The sequence below is a fragment of the Vespula pensylvanica genome, chromosome 8 (genome assembly GCF_014466175.1).
Source record: "Vespula pensylvanica isolate Volc-1 chromosome 8, ASM1446617v1, whole genome shotgun sequence".
In the NCBI taxonomy this organism is placed as follows: domain Eukaryota; kingdom Metazoa; phylum Arthropoda; class Insecta; order Hymenoptera; family Vespidae; genus Vespula; species Vespula pensylvanica.
In genome coordinates, this window is record NC_057692.1 from 2,169,634 (window position 1) to 2,186,449 (window position 16,816).

General features: G+C 28.7%; 1 protein-coding gene across 6 annotated transcripts; it reads left to right on the forward strand.

The window, feature by feature from the left end:
- The first annotated feature begins 115 nt into the window (after positions 1-115).
- Positions 116-16,550, forward strand: LOC122631370 (phosphatidate phosphatase LPIN3). 6 transcript variants are annotated; one of them, XM_043816995.1, is made up of 13 exons: positions 116-807; positions 8,022-8,920; positions 9,110-10,225; positions 10,315-10,451; positions 10,535-10,746; positions 11,018-11,197; positions 11,606-12,139; positions 12,268-12,355; positions 12,456-12,720; positions 12,804-13,307; positions 13,392-13,495; positions 14,553-14,597; positions 15,255-15,471. In XM_043816995.1, the coding sequence occupies exons 2-12, from the start codon at positions 8,732-8,734 to the stop codon at positions 14,587-14,589; spliced, it is 3,366 nt and encodes a 1,121-aa protein (XP_043672930.1). In that variant the 5' UTR covers positions 116-807; positions 8,022-8,731; the 3' UTR covers positions 14,590-14,597; positions 15,255-15,471. The 6 variants fall into 6 exon arrangements, with proteins under 6 accessions (XP_043672930.1, XP_043672929.1, XP_043672931.1 ...); XM_043816994.1 differs by lacking the exons at positions 14,553-14,597; positions 15,255-15,471 and adding an exon at positions 13,953-14,336 and having other exon boundaries at positions 118-807; XM_043816993.1 differs by lacking the exon at positions 14,553-14,597 and having other exon boundaries at positions 126-807; positions 11,021-11,197; positions 15,255-16,550.
- The last annotated feature ends 266 nt before the right edge of the window (positions 16,551-16,816 follow it).

Below are 16,816 nucleotides of genomic sequence, written 5' to 3' on the forward strand. Positions count from 1 at the left end.
TCTTTTATTATTCGGAGGCTCGCCTTCTGGTCCGAGTCGTATCAACCAATCAGAAGCATAAAATTTTACGAAACCTATCACGCGTTTTTTCTGTTATGTATTTATTTACCTTCCATCGTTTGTTCGTGTTTACTACGTGCGTATCTATGTAATACATTGGTCTGTATATGTAGGTAAGGTGAATACGTATATAATACGACGGATAACTTGTTGTGTGACGTTAAAACTTTCTGAATCATAACCTAAAGCGCGTAGCTCTCTGTATATCTCTTTCACATCAGTATAGTTCCGTCTATCTTCGTTTCTAGCGTCAGTCAGATCCGAACCTCCGACGGAGACGGATGTGTATATGTCATATTTCTGTCCTCGTTTATTTTTCTTCGTAGAACGCTTTATTACAAACAAATTCTTCTCGTTTTTATTATTTTATTCTTATAACGCACTACTACACTGAGAAACAACGTTAACCACGTGTAGTATTACGCGCATGTGTTTTTACGATATATATGTATATATATATATATATTTTTTTTTTTCTGGTTGTATTTCTCGAGATAGTGCTCGTTTAAGAAAAGAAGACAAAGAGGAAGACCTTTTTTTCTTGCACAATATTGTCGATAGTATTCGTCTATTTTTTCTTTCTTTCTTTCTTTCTTTCTTTCTTTTTTTAAACGTTCATCGAGGACAATCGCCTTCGATAAAAACGTGGCTGGAAGACATAACAACTTACAACACAACGCGTTCGCTACTTTGAAGATCGCATCGAGCTATTTAGTTACCCCTCTCTTTTTCGACGCAATGTGCGATGTAAGTTTTTTCTTTTTTTCTTTCTTTCTTTCTTTCTTTCTTTTTCTGTACGCACGCGCACTCGTACACTCGTTCGTTTCATTAGTTTGTCGTTCTTTGTGAATGAACCGACGAATAAACGAACGACGAACTTCCAGAACTAAAATACTACACAAGGTAAGATTTATATTTGTAGATAAGCGTATGAACGATCGAAATACAATTTAACGTTTTACACAAGTTTTTCTTTTTGCTCTTTAATTAACACGCTAATTTTTATCGAGCAATTGAAATGAATGATTGCTTTTTGAATCGTTTTTTTTTCTAAAAAAAAAAAAAAAAAAAAAAGAAAAAGAAAAATGTCTAAACTTTCAATTCGTGACATGTTTTCTCTCAATGCGTTACATATGATATGTGAATTTTTATATTACATAGGAGTGATGAATTTTTATAAATTGTTTTTCTCTCTTATTTTTTCTCCCACTTTCTCTCCGTTTTATCTTTACAATCGTATACCTAAGTACGATATATATATATATATATATATATATATATATATATCTTAATGTAACGAAATAAAAATAAGAATAAGAAAAAAAAAAAAAGAAACTAATAAAAAAATGTCTCCATTTAGGTTGTTAGTGTCAAGTAAATCACAGATCGTTTTGATCATAGAATTAAAATCTCTATTACGTGTTAAGGTGATCGATTAAATCATCATGTAGAAATTTACTAAATGCGATAATAGAATTTTATTTGTATCAGTTATCGCATTTACTGATGTTTAGAAAATGACGTAGTACGATACAGATAAGTCTTGACTTTTTATTTTCTTATATAAATCAACTTATTTATCTATAACAGTTCTATTGTACGTTATACTACGTTAAAAAAAAAAAAAAAAGAGAGATAAAAAAGTAAAAATAAAAATAAAAAAAAAAATAAAAAAAAGAGAAAAAATCAACCGACTGTACTGTAATTTGGAATATCATTTAGAATAATAAGTTCGAAGAATTTCTACGGAAGAAACCCGGAACTCTGAGTATTTATAAGTACTTACTGGTCATTGCATTATATCTATACACATAACTTAGACGATTATCATTAGATATTACTTAGAGTCACGATTTACACATACATATACGCATATATAAAGATAACTTTCGCTCTACGATCATTTCCATACGAAATGATTTCTTCAAGACAGAGATTCTCAACGTGTAGTACAATCGCGATATGCCGAAGATTTTTTTTTATTTAATTTTGTAAAACTTGTTAAATTCTTCTTCTTTTTTTTTTGTATTCATTAATAACATACAATGTGAGTATTTAATAGTTCGTACAGTAGTAATATATTTTTGTATTTCTACTGTACTAGTACTTAAGTATTTCTCCCACTGAATATAGTTTATTAACACAAAATTAGTTTTTGTTTTTTGTTTTTTTATTTTATTCTTGATATATTGTAATTATAATATTTTTTATAGTTACATATACGTTTTCATGAGAATTATATAAAAGATTGAGAACCAGTGGGGTGTAACATAAGTAAATCTTATTGCTCGTTCGTCATAATGCACCTTTTATTATTTCAACTTTTTAATGACTATGTTAATAATTACATAATTACGTCTCAACACGACGTTGCAATCGTTTTCGTTTTCGCTTTCGCTTTCGTTTTCGTTTTCGTTTTCGTTTTCGTTTTCGTTTTCGTTTTCGTTTTCGTTTTCGTTTTCGTTTTCGTTTTCGTTTTCGGTTTGCGCCAATTAAATTCTTTCGAATAGTTTTGATCTTATTTGTGGTTGTGGGAATAGTGCTAATTCGAGATTTTCAAGGACGATTCTCAAAACTTCCTTCCATTTTTGATTGAAGAATTAAAAGGTGGAAGATTGACTAAACGCATTGACGTAACGTGATTATAATAATTTATGTTAAAATAAAATTAATATTTAAGTGTATTCATTATCAAACTCATTTCAATATAGCGGTAGATTTCGATATGACTTTGACCACTGTAATCGATACATAAAATAATATAAAAATATTATATATGTATATATGTATATATCTACATATACTTTTTATTTTTTATTATTGTGTATACAATATACTATATATATATATATATATATATATATATATATATATATAATATATTTATATATATACTACTTATTAAATATACTAAAGATTATGAATATGAGTAAAGAAATATAACAATAGATTAATGTTATTAAAAGATGTTTAATCTCAAAGTAAATATGTTCTATTTAATGAGTTTAAATTTGACAAAGTTTTAGTCAATATATATATACATATATATATACATATTAACTACTTTGTTGTTGGGGAACATTATCTCAATGGCCAAAAGTAACAATCAAAAATAGTCTAAAGTCTACGTTCAGTGCCAGGTCCATGGTCAAGAAATCAGGTTGGATATGTACCAAACAAGTTCTTGAGCTTTGTGAATAATTTCTTATTTCTAGTAGTCTTTGAAATATCTAATTGTCTTTATAAAATTGAAAAAGAGCTTTTTTCCAATTATTTTCTGTGAACCTTTAGAATATATTCAAAGATAAAATTCATTCAGATGTTAAGATTGAAAAGTAAGATGTTTAAATCTGTTCTTATTTTTATCATAATTATATTTTAATTCAAATATACCTTTCAAATATAAAATTACAAGTATTCTATGTATATCACCTATATAATATTTGCAATATAAAATTTCTATTTTTGTAAGGCAAGTAATAAAAATAAATTTTTCTGTGTTATCTACTTGTTATTATATGGGTTACATAATGTTAAAACTTTTAGTTATTTTTTACCGAGAATTTTTACTGAGAGTAGAACATTCGTGATATATACATTTGTTATTATATTACTACATTTATATATATATATATATATATATATAGCTTCGTACTATATATTTCTACATAGATAACTCTTTTAGTATTCAAAATATCGAAAATTCATTGAATTTTTTTTTTTTCTTTTTTCTTTTAATATCTGTAATAAATATTTCTATTAGTTCTATATCAATGATTATATATTTTTTTAATGTATTATTAATAGAAATAAGGAGTACCAAAATAGCGATAGCCAGATAACAGTAAAATATTTTATTAAAATAATTATTTATGTACTATTTGTAGGTATCGTTGATGATATTTATTTAAAATCTTCAGAGAGATAACATATTTATCGGAAGATATTTATATAGTCAATAAAGTTTATTTTATAGAACATACTTACACATGTACACAGATAATATGATTCACGAGATAGGTCGCTCGTAAAATCTTTTGTCCTCTTTCGATAACGTACTGCTAAACTCTCACGGACGAAATAACAAAGAAAATTAATAGACAAAATGTTAATGACTTTCTTGAAATATTAAAGAGATATAATAAAAATAATTTTATAATTCGAACGAGAGTTTCCATGAAATATTTTAACGAAGAAGAATGTATAAAACGAAAAAAAAGAAAGATTTATTTATTATATCAATCTATCTTTCAAAATGTATTTAATATTATTCGAAAACGAGGATTAGATAAAAGAAAATTTTGAATTTCAAATTAGTTTGAAAATTTGTAATAAATTCGGATGAAATAGAACTCGGGAAAATGAGGAATAAACATGACAAAAATTTTATTATCTTCTTACGAGAAGACAAGTAAATTAGAAATCTGTATTTTGTCGAAATAAAATTTGAACAGGAAAGTTTGAAAATAAATTTTTTTCCGACAAAATTCAAAGCGCAAATTAAATTTTCAAATTAGTTGAAAATTCATATAATTCAACGACATGTGTCGTTGTTCTCACATGAATTTATGTTATTCAATTTGATTCTATGTGCATTGTATGTTGAACGTTAGTGACGTAATAGCCGATCGATATTATTACGCATGAGCGAACGCGCGCGCACATCCATACGTGTACAAAAATAAAATGTACATATATATAGAGCTAATGTACGAATGCACAGGAACCAAATAAAACTTAAATTGGACTTTGTATTGATTAAAAAGTGATATCTAAATTAGATTAATCATTGATGATTAAACAAAATTGTTTTTTCTTTCTCTTTTTTCTTCTTTTTTTCTTTCCCTTTTTTATCGGATATCTTATTTTCTTTATCGAGTCAATTAGGTATTTCATTAAAATTTTAACTTTTTTTTATCAGTCCTCTCTTTTTTTTTTTATTTCTAGAAATTTAAAATTGTACATATGATAAAGAATTATATTTTTATTTTTGTTAATACATTCATTTCTATGATTGTTAAAACGTAAAAATAATTGGAAGAGAAAGTTAAAAAAAAAAAAAAAAAAAACATCTCGACTCTTCTTTGAAATCATTTTTTTTAGAAAGGATAATGGATATACCAATTTTGTATATTTTTTGTTGACTTGTGAAACTGAAGGTCATTCTTAATAGTCAATAGGCAATCTTCCAAGAAAATTTGCCAATTTTTAAGAAAAACGATTTCCCACGGGTGATTCATTCATGTGATATGTATACCGTAAAGAGACAATGAATATAAAGTGTGATCACTTTGGAAAAAACAAAGAGAATCAAAATTGTGTAGAATCGATTATCAGGAAACTAAACGATTTAAATTCTATAATTAATATTTGCAAAACATATTTTTTTTTTATTATTATTATTATTCCATAAATCTTGATCGAATGAATAAAACAAGTGTTTATCAAGCTCTTTTTGTTTCCATAAAATATAATAAACTTGTTTATGTTTACATTGATTGTGACAAGAAAAAAATAATAGATCTCAATCGACATGATATATAATGTGATTAAGACTTGTTTACGATAGTTACATAGAAGTGTTATATAGTACAATTTTTGTACGTTAACATTTGTTTACGATCTTTGTTTTCCTTTTTCTATCTTTTTTCTTTTTTCAATTATTTCATTACAATTGTTATTACATTATTCTCGATTGTACGTGATATCTGAAAATGTTACAAATGGAAATAAATAATATATAATGTCAAAAAAAAAAAAATCGAGAAAAGAAGATCTAATCTCTAATATCGCGTCGGAAATTTCCAAATAATTTTGAAGTTAATATATTGTTTTGACAAAGCCCGAATAAGTTTCTTGAATATTATCCAACTGTCAGTCTCGCTTTGGCCCTTGCAAAAGTTCTTTATCGTTCGTGGTTTGTTACGTAAGATCGACGATATTTTGTCAAAAGTCTCTCGTTATTCTCGAAACTTCGAGGAATAGAGCTTCGAACGGACAGGAGGATGGCTCGAAGCCAATTAATCGAAAGTTTTACTTCTATTTCCCTAGAGATGTTTCTGAAAGAGGACTATTTCTCAATGGATTAGGAATATCATCTTTTGAAATATTTACGTATTTATTCGTATACACGTGCAATGTGCATCTTGTTAGAATTTAAATAAATACATTTGATTATATACATTTAGTGATATTACACTAACATGCTCTACAATTCCTCGTAACTATTTTATTAAATAGATATGATATTTAAACGTATTAGTTAAGGGTATATAGAACAACATAATGAAAATTTTTTAATAAAGAATTAAAATAAATATATGATATTTAATATATATATATATATATATATATATATATGCGTGTACAATTATGAATAATTTATAAGATAGCTGAATCATATCTTATTACTTGAAAATTCAACTTCCTGAAATCAAATCTGAATAAATAAATAAATGATTATAAATTCGCGAGAAATGTGCAGTTATGAAAATATATTTTTCAATGGAACGAAAACCTTATTCAATGTCCGAGGTTTACCTCATTCGTTTGGCCGTTTCGTTTTCTACGTTCTCTTTTGCGCAATCTACAAGAAAGCGATCGACCTTTTTCTCTTCTACTGTTATCCGCAACTTTAAACAAAGATTACAGTGTTAATGTTGTTATAAGAGTACACATATTATCCTTTCAACTTTGACAAACGATAGGAATTCATTATACATGATAAACGCGTTATAACTTTTTTTTTTCTCTCATGCACATATATATATATATATATAATCACCTTCTATGTACGTAAATATACGATTATGTGCAATTTCTTGATGACTAAGGAGCAAGGTACAATGTTCAAGATTATTTTCATTTACGGACACGAATTCCATCTACGTGGAGGTTCATCGATCAATTTTGTTAAAGTAATCTGTTAGAAAATGTATTTCCTAGTTACTTCATATATGAAGCACTTATGTACACACACACGTTTGTGTGTGTGTGTGTGTGTGTGTGTGTGTGTGTGTGTGTGTGTGTGTGTGTGTGTGTGTGTGTGTGTGTGTGCATGTGTGTGCATATAAATGTTTTTTGATATTAAACCATTTTACATATGTAAAATAAGTCACGCATATCCTATCACTTATCTTTACATGACTTGCATTAATAAAAATAACACGGGTAAATGTCAAATTGATTAGATTTGTTGATTTCGATGACAGAATTTTTAAATATGTAATTTTACATACATAATTTTGCTTACTTTTTAATTATTATTATTTTTTTTTTTTTTTTTTTTTTTTTATTATTAGGGAATGATTTGCAAATTGTTACGCAACTTGTTTTCCTTTTTTTTTTTTCTTTTTTAATGAAAATAAGAGATCTTATAATTTTCGAAATTTCTCTATAATTTCGCGAAATACGGAAATACATGTTTTTGAATTTAAAATAGCATTCGTGTCGCGAATGACTGTGTACGATCGTACGATAAGATCCCACTTTATATAACTATAAATGTCATTTACTCCTTTCACGTAACAGCAAGCATTATGGCTTCTTAAGAGCTATGATCCGTGATGTTCCGCTGGGCTTTCTTGAATGATAATTTTACTCGACACAGTGTGTATGACGTGTATCAAATAAGATTTTCTACGACAGCAACTTGACATTGCGTCATTAGCTCGATAAATGTTATACACACACACACACACACACACAAATTTTGCTCGACTAGTCATATATAAAATGTCATAAAAATAAAAAAAATGATGTATATATATATATATATATATTCTATATTATATTTAATATTATTAAATATAAATAATAATAAAAATTTATATAAAAATCATGTTATATATATGTCATACGTACATACGTATGTATATATGTACGTATATATGTATCGAACGAAATTCGATATTCTTTTTATTGCGTATCTGGTTTCAATCAATGTTATCGCTTTGTTCCAGGTATTGGAGGAGATTCGAAAGACGCGCTAAGCGTTAGCGAAGTGTCACGTGATAGTGCAGCTTATTGACCAAGCCATACGCTAACGCGAATGGTCAACGTTGATCACGTGACCCATCGTAAAGTCAAGTCGGGTAACCGTCTGCTTCTCGATCGAGCGGATATCTCAACGGACCTTCGAAGGACAAAGAATTCGGAAGAACCGTCGTTCGCGTTTATCTCTTTACCGGATAAATCGTATCCCTTGTCAAGTTCAGAGGTCATTCTATTATAAAAAAAAAGAATAGCAGCCGAGCTGTTTTAAACAGAAATCAGCTGTGCGAATCATTTTCGCGCGATTCAAGCTTTTTGACAGTTTAGCATATCGTTTTAACGTGCTTTTTACAAAAGGGAATTTTGATTTTTATTTAAAGTCGATATTTTATCCGAGAATAAATAATTTATATTCATTATTGTTTTAACGAATATCCGAGAAAATCAATTAACGATGATGATTCAACATGGTTAAGTAAAATTATTGCTTTTCAATAAATTTTTTCTTGACAACGTGTATTCAATTTTTGTGAAAGGGTAGAAACACTTATCTATCTATCTCGTCGTCGTCGTCGTCGTCGTCATCGTCTTCTAACTTTTTATTATTTATTCGAATTCGATCGTTGTGTCGCGTCGAATTTTTAACGTGTATTAGGCGACGATCGAAACCGTGATTAAGATGTACAGTATGAACTACATCGGGAAATTCATTAGTAATTTTCGCGACTTTTACAATGAAATTAATGCTGCAACGCTCACTGGTGCGATCGACGTTGTCGTCGTCGAACAAGCGGATGGATCTTTCACCTGTTCACCGTTTCACGTTCGCTTCGGCAAACTCGGCGTTCTTCGTTCGAGAGAGAAAGTGGTTAGTATTTTTATTATATACTATGACTTTTTTTTTTTTTCTTTTTCTTTTTCTTTTTCTTTTTAATATACTTTCAATCGATAATATGTCATATTATTTTTAATTCATGATCGCACGAATATAAATTTAATCAAGGCATTCGCATTGTCTCCATCAAAGAAACGTATTTACAATATTTTTTTTATTTAGGTGGACATTGAAATAAATGGAGAACCAAGACAAATCCATATGAAACTGGGAGACTCCGGCGAAGCTTTCTTTGTTGAAGAAGTGAGTTCAAGCGGTTCACCTACGGACACAGAAATTCCACCTCACTTGGCTTGTTCGCCAATTCCCGATGACAACTGTTTTCCATCAAATAGATTTAATCCGTTATCTGATCTTCCCCAAGAGCAGAGGGACAAGATACTCATAGATTCGGTTCTATCGATAGAGCGAGAAAAATGGGAACAAATGTCTGCTTTGCCGCCTGAAGAAAGAGAGAAATTTTTAATTGAACAGTTCTCTGATCTTCCTGCGGAACATCGTGAAAAATGGCTTCAAATTGCATCTTTGACACTGGAGGAACGAGATGAAATGTTTAAACAAAGTTTTGGTACTATATCTACTTTGCAGAAGCAACAGATGATTCGTGAGCAATATTCCGCTTTAAAGTTAGAAGAAAAGGAAAGATTGTTTAAGGAAAACTTTCCGGAACTTCCTGCAGAACAAAGGCATAAGTTTGAGAAAGCATTGTTAAGTGACTGGAAACAAAAGGACGATGAAAAATGGGAGAACAAAACTAATACATTAAAGACTGATGAAGAAGAAATTTTTGATATGGATGGTATCAATGATGATGATTCACAGCCTATAGCATCTGTACCAAAATCCTTTGTAGCTGTTACATCTGAGGATAAAATCCGTAAAATCAGTGTTGTGAAGAATGACTTTATACCTATATCTAATGATTCGCAGGATAATGAGAAAGGAAAATCAAGTTATGAATCAAATTCATGTCTTAATAAGCAGAGGATTCGTAAAATTGGTGTTGTTACTAATGACTTTATTCCTATAATGGATGATTCACAGAGAAGCAGTAAAGAAAAGTCAAGTGACGAATCAAATTCATCCTCGAATAAGAAACTCTCAAGAGATGAAACTGGCGAAGAATCCAAAATGAATAATTCTACTAAGAGAAAGAGAAAGAGGAAGAGCATCATGAGAAAGAAGGGATCGCAAAGAAAAACGAGTAATGGTAGCAGCAGCCAAACTGAAATGAGTGAAACTGACATTACTGCTACTGAAGAATCTCACTGTGAATCTGTAAGTAATAGAAAAGAAATCAATGTAAAAATACAATTCTTTTTTATTCTATTTATTTATCTATTTATTTATACAAATATTTTTTAAAGACCTTAAAGGGACCTAGTCCAGTGGCAGAAATTGATACAAAGAAGGACTCTCCAAGTCTTTTAACTTCTACTGAAGAAATTTTGGAAAAACGTCCAGAAACTGACTTTCATTTCTTCAGTGATACAGAAATTACAAAGTAAGTACATGATTTATATAACATGAGATAAATTTCAGTATTTAGAAGGAACATTATTAATATTTCTAAAACGTTATTAAAAGGAACCAAGATTCTAGGCCATGTTCACCCGTACAGTCAGATACAGAATTTGAAATGCGTAAAATCACGCAAGAAGGTAGTGAACAAGAAGATGATAAGGCTCATCAACAGAGTTGGAAATGGGGCGAATTACCTAGCCCACCATCTGATTCCACTCATCCATCTCATAGAAATTCCGTAAATTCTTCAGTTGTAACTCCTCAATCCAATGATAGTAAGTATGATGAACGTGTAAAATTATTGAAATAAGAATGAAATATGTCTTATTTATTTTTTCTTATTTTAATCTTAATATACATAATCAGATGTACGTTATCATTGATATTATTTTTAATATTTAATCCTCATTCATTACATCTTAAAAACTAATATATGTGATAATCCTATTTCATATAACACATCATAATATATAAACTATATGTTATATGTTCTGTAAATTAAAATCTTAAATTCTAACAATTTGCTAAATGCTATTTTAATGGTAGCAGAGGCGCATCGATCTATGCTCAGTGGTATGTTCTCGTTTATGAAGAAGACCTCTCGTGTGAGGCATAATCCAGAATCCGAAGGAATTTACCTTAGTGATTTAAATTCTGATGAATTGGATCCTGAAATTGCTGCTCTATATTTCCCCTCATCTCATCGTGGAGCAACCGTGGTAAAAGGTATACAGAGCTTGGTTGTAACACATAAATGTTCTAAACTAACTAATATATTAACATTTAATTACTACCTATTATTCTTGTTACACTGCATACGCCATTTCTTTTTTCTTTTCTTTTTTTTTCTAAATAATTAGGAAATTTAATTATAAACGGTTTTTTATAAATGATATTTTTAATCAGTTTGTATCTGTATATTAAATTTATTGATTTTTATTAAAAAAAAATTTAGTAAAAAAATATGTACATATGTAAAAAAAAAATGTACTTTTAACATATATTTAATACAAATAATAATGACTTCGCGTGTGTGTACACACACACACACACACACACACACACACACACATTAGATAATACTGTTATGTTAGAAAGAATAAATGATTAAATTCTTTTGACAATTTTTTTCAGATGCAAAAGTAGTAGATGAAGAAGACACTGAATCTGGTAATGGACCAAGCATTCCTCAGAGTCCTAACAGCGTTGAAGGAGCTATTGGCGGCCCGAAGTCGTTAGATAGTGATTTTGAAGAACCTAAAAATTCTGTATTTGACAGTAATTTTGAAATTAGCCTTTCTTTGTGCGGTGGTTTGGATAGCGAAAATGGTCCATCCAAAGAAGCATTTCACCAGAATTTACTTCATTACGAAGATATTTGCTCCGATCCAAAATTATATGATAATCCTAATTTGGTGGTGAAAATCAATAATAAATATTATAATTGGACTACAGCTTGTCCAATTGTCATGACATATGCTGTCTTTCAAAGACATCTACCACAGAATGCTATTGAAAATATATATGCACAATGCATGCCATTGCTAATACATGGAGATAAAAAACAGCAAAGTACTGGAAAGGCTGAAGGTCGTACTGGTTACAGTTCATGGTTTTCATGGGGAAGATCTACTGCTCAACCTAAAAAATCGCAAGAAATAAGTCAAGGTAAATATTGCCTCTCTTTCTCATATCTCGTTTGTAAATTATTGACTATAATGATTTGAAATCAGATATATATAGTAGAGTTACTTTTTTATATAAAGTATATTCAATATTCTCAATTTTTATTTTAGTTGATGGTCCGCTAATTGGAGAACATTCTGAGCAAGTAATTGAGTGTAAAGAAGCAAATGCGATAGAAGAAATACCATCTGCAGAAATGTATGTAACACAAAAGAGATTTTTTCTTTTCTTTTCTTTCTTTCTCTCTTTTTTTTTTTTTTTTTTTAATTGAATTTAATTATTTACTTTATTTACTTAGTAACACTGATCTCAAGACTGATCAAATCTCAACGATTATTTCTGAAACTATGGAAACACGTGGATTAAGAAATACACCTACTGATAATTTGATCACAAAGACTGAGAAATCATGTGAGAGAGAAGGCGAAGGATATAGCGGTAGTGAAGATTCCGATAGCAATCAAAACGATATGCAAGGTGTTAAAATACCAATAGAAAGAAGATCGTATTACGAATCTACTGAGAAATATCGAAAAACTTTGAGACTGTCATCTGAACAGATCGTGCGTTTTTTTAATTATCTATTAGAATGCTTATACTATTAGAATGTGTTTATAAATAAGTTTAACACATATTTTACCTTTAGGCGAGTTTGAATTTAAAAGAGGGCCCTAATGAGGTAGTGTTCAGTGTTACGACGGCTTATCAAGGTACTACTCGTTGTAAATGTCATATCTATAGATGGAGATGGGATGATAAAATTGTTATCTCAGACATTGATGGCACTATTACAAAGTCTGACGTTCTTGGTCACATTTTACCAATAGTTGGCAAGGATTGGGCTCAGTCTGGAGTTGCTCAATTATTTACCAAGATTAAGAACAATGGTTATAAATTATTGTATCTCTCAGCGAGAGCAATAGGTCAGGCTAAAGTCACAAGGGAATATCTAAAAAGTATTAGACAGGGAGATTTGTCTCTACCTGAGGGTCCTTTGCTTTTAAATCCAACCAGTTTAATTTCTGCATTCCATCGAGAAGTTATTGAAAAGAAACCGGAAGAATTTAAAATATCTTGTCTCAGCGATATTCAAGCACTATTTCCAGAAGGCTCTAAACCATTCTATGCTGGTTATGGTAACCGTATTAATGTAAGAATTTACGGATATAATAAAATGTATTCTTATCGGGCGCACATTTAATTTTGTATTATTGATTTGAATATTATTTTATAGGATGTTTGGGCATATAGAGCTGTAGGCATTCCTATTATGAGAATTTTTACTATAAATCATAGAGGAGAACTGAAACACGAGTTGACGCAAACATTCCAATCCTCGTAAGTAATATATTTGGTACTATATATATATATATTTTTTTTATATCTATTAATAAATTTGTCTGCTTAAAAATTGTTTAACTGATAAATCATAACATCAATTAATAATACATCTTAAACGGAATGTTAATTAAGAAATAATCACATCATTTAATTTCAGCTTTTACACAGATAGATATTCAGAGTTCCCATAAACTAATTTTTTTTTTAATTTTCTAATTTTCATGTTCGTTTAATGTTAATCAGCTTTTTTTTACAGCTTATTTGTATAACACAATATATATACGACTCTATTGTGATAATATGTGGCTAAAAACATTAACGTAAAATTGGATGTTTTTGTATTTGCATAGTAATGGTTTGTCCTGTCATACTTAATAAAAGAATGATATGTTATGTGGGGGGGGGAAAAAAAATTGATAGGTTTTTGACAGGGCGGATATTTCTGTGATTCCAGCTACGCGTGTCAGTGCGATATCGTCAATGAGTTGTTCCCACCACTGCCCACGTCAAACGTCCAATGATGATGACACAACCATTTAGATAGAATTGAATTAGAATTAGGATTATTAGTAAAATAGTTAAGAATTTTATAGTATTAGTAAATTTCTTTATTATCAATTTAGAAACTCATTTAGCTCAATACTTGCTATCATAATTGGAAATCAGCACAGTGAATTAATTTTAATTTTTGAATCACTATTATACCTGACCCATACAATCAATGGTAGTACATAGATATATATTGTAGATATATATTATACATATACCATTTATGTCTAGTAAAATCCCAGGGAATGTATCGCATGAAATTCTGATATATAGAATTTTTTATATTTTATTTATTTATTATTTCTTATAAGAATATATAAACAGAAATCAGTATTTAAAAATGATACAAATTTTGCTAATATTTGTTTAATGCAGAAAATATTATTATATAATATATATATATATATATATATATATATATAGTATTTTCCAAAAGCAGTTATATTTAAATTGAAAACATACATCACATTGTTTATTTAGAAGTATTGTGTCATTGTATTTTAAGGTATTTTGGTTGTGCCACACTTGGTATCTTCTTATGATTTCTAGGGTAAGCACTTGTGGTACATTGTAGCTTTTTGTTGTTATAGCTTTTATAACTTTCATCTTTGCAAACATTGTTCATATTCTGTTCATGAATTCATAAGTTTATCACTATCTATAACATGTGATCTACATTGTTGATAGTTCACTAAATATTTATCTATTTTGAGGATTCATGTATTGTCAGAAATCTCTTTTTAGATCTTTTATTAATTTATTTTTCTGTTTTGATACACTCCATGAGATTTTATAGAACAAATAACACAACATATTAATTGTTATAAGTTATTCATTTATTAACCATTTTTAAATTATGCTTTTTCTTTTGAATTATGCGATCATTCTGTTTTATAGCTTTTATATGTTTAATTTTTTTGTTCAATTTTTAGTATATAAAAAACAAATATATTTAATGACGCAACGTTAGGAATATCAATAACGGATTAATAAAATTTTAATGGGTTATAGGATATTCATTCTCATAATATCACATTCAAGAAGTTTTATTATGATCACTGCGTGCACATTTATCATTACAGTTATATTCTTACATTGCAAAATGGAATTCATCCGAGCTGCTTTCTCTGATATCATGGATTTTATTACTAAAAAAACATATGTACATATATATTTGTAGTATCTCTAATTTCTTTTTTTGTTACAGATATTCAAACATGAGCGTCATAGTAGATCATCTCTTCCCAGCTTGGCGTGAGGAAGCTGCAGATGAATTCAGTAACTTTGCATATTGGAGAGAGCCAATTCTTGAATTACCTAAGCTTGAGGCCCATTTTATGCAAAGTCAGATGGTTTAATCAAATAATCTTTTCTTACCGGAGCAATAATATTCTGCTCGTAATATAAGAAACTATCGTCACTTACAATTAGCTACTATTTGTACCCTATACTTAACTGTAGTGTTCTTGACTGGTGCAATTCAGTGATATTATACAAGAACATGATAAATATTACTCTTATCTTCTTACATGTCATAAAAGATATTATCGTTTTTTTACAAATTAATATTTATTACTAAGAGAATCAATCGTATGTGTGATTATGTGAATTCACGATTAATATTTTGTGCTTGAATTCATCAACATTCCAAAGCACACTAATATGTAAAAGTGAAAATATGATATATCAGCGATACGTACATCCACAAATATCTTTTGACTTTTGCTAATATTGAATTTGTCACACCAGTCAGTGCACAGTATAAACTATTGGCAAAAGACGATATAATTTTTTGCTTAAGTAGAATCGAAGTAACTTGCTTTCTGCGTGCTTGCAATATGGATAAAACATAAAAGTGCTCGTAGTTGTGAATCTGTCTTGGAAGTGATTGAACGATAATCAATGTTCCATAAATTCTTATAAAAACTGGCTTATAAATATATTTATTATGCTAGAGCATTAGTTTAGATTTTTGTAGTACGGTGAGATACAGCCTATAAATAATTTTTTTATCAGAAATATCCATTTAGCACATTAAGAGTTATTTGTAATCATATGATATATATATACATGTATATATATATATGTGTATACATATATACACATATATATATATACATATATACATATCTAATTCATTGTTACTTGTCTTTCGCGTATTAAGTAAAAAAAATTATTTATTTTTGTACGACCTATTTGTTTAGTTAACGTGCTGTGAAATTGCCATATCTATGACAAACAATAATGTTATATTTTATTATGTTGAAATAATTTAATTGAATTAAGACTCTTCTCTAGTAGCAAGCTTATAAGATAAGTAAGCTATATATGTGTTTTATAGGATGTTGTCATAGGATTGATTCCAATTTTTCTAGACAAATTCATACAATATTTATTTATACTTAAAAGTTCAATTAGATGATGGTTCTCATAATACATTCTATGCTTTTGTCTTTCAAACGCACGGAGAACTTTTAAAGTCAGTCATTTTCTTTTTTTAATTTAAATTTTTTTTTTTTTTTTAATTATGATGTGAAAAGGAACCATGCAATTTGTTTTTGTATAAATTATGTTTTTGCTTTTTATTAGAATCGGTAAGAGAAACCATTTCATTGATACAATAATAGAGATAACATGTTTTATCTTTCATTAAAATAGTTTTTCTTATTAAGTGTAGTAGTATAGTTATGTAAGGTACACAAGAGTACAATTTTTTGTGACCAAAGAAGAAAAAAGGAATTAAAATAACAAGACAACTTCTCATTTAAG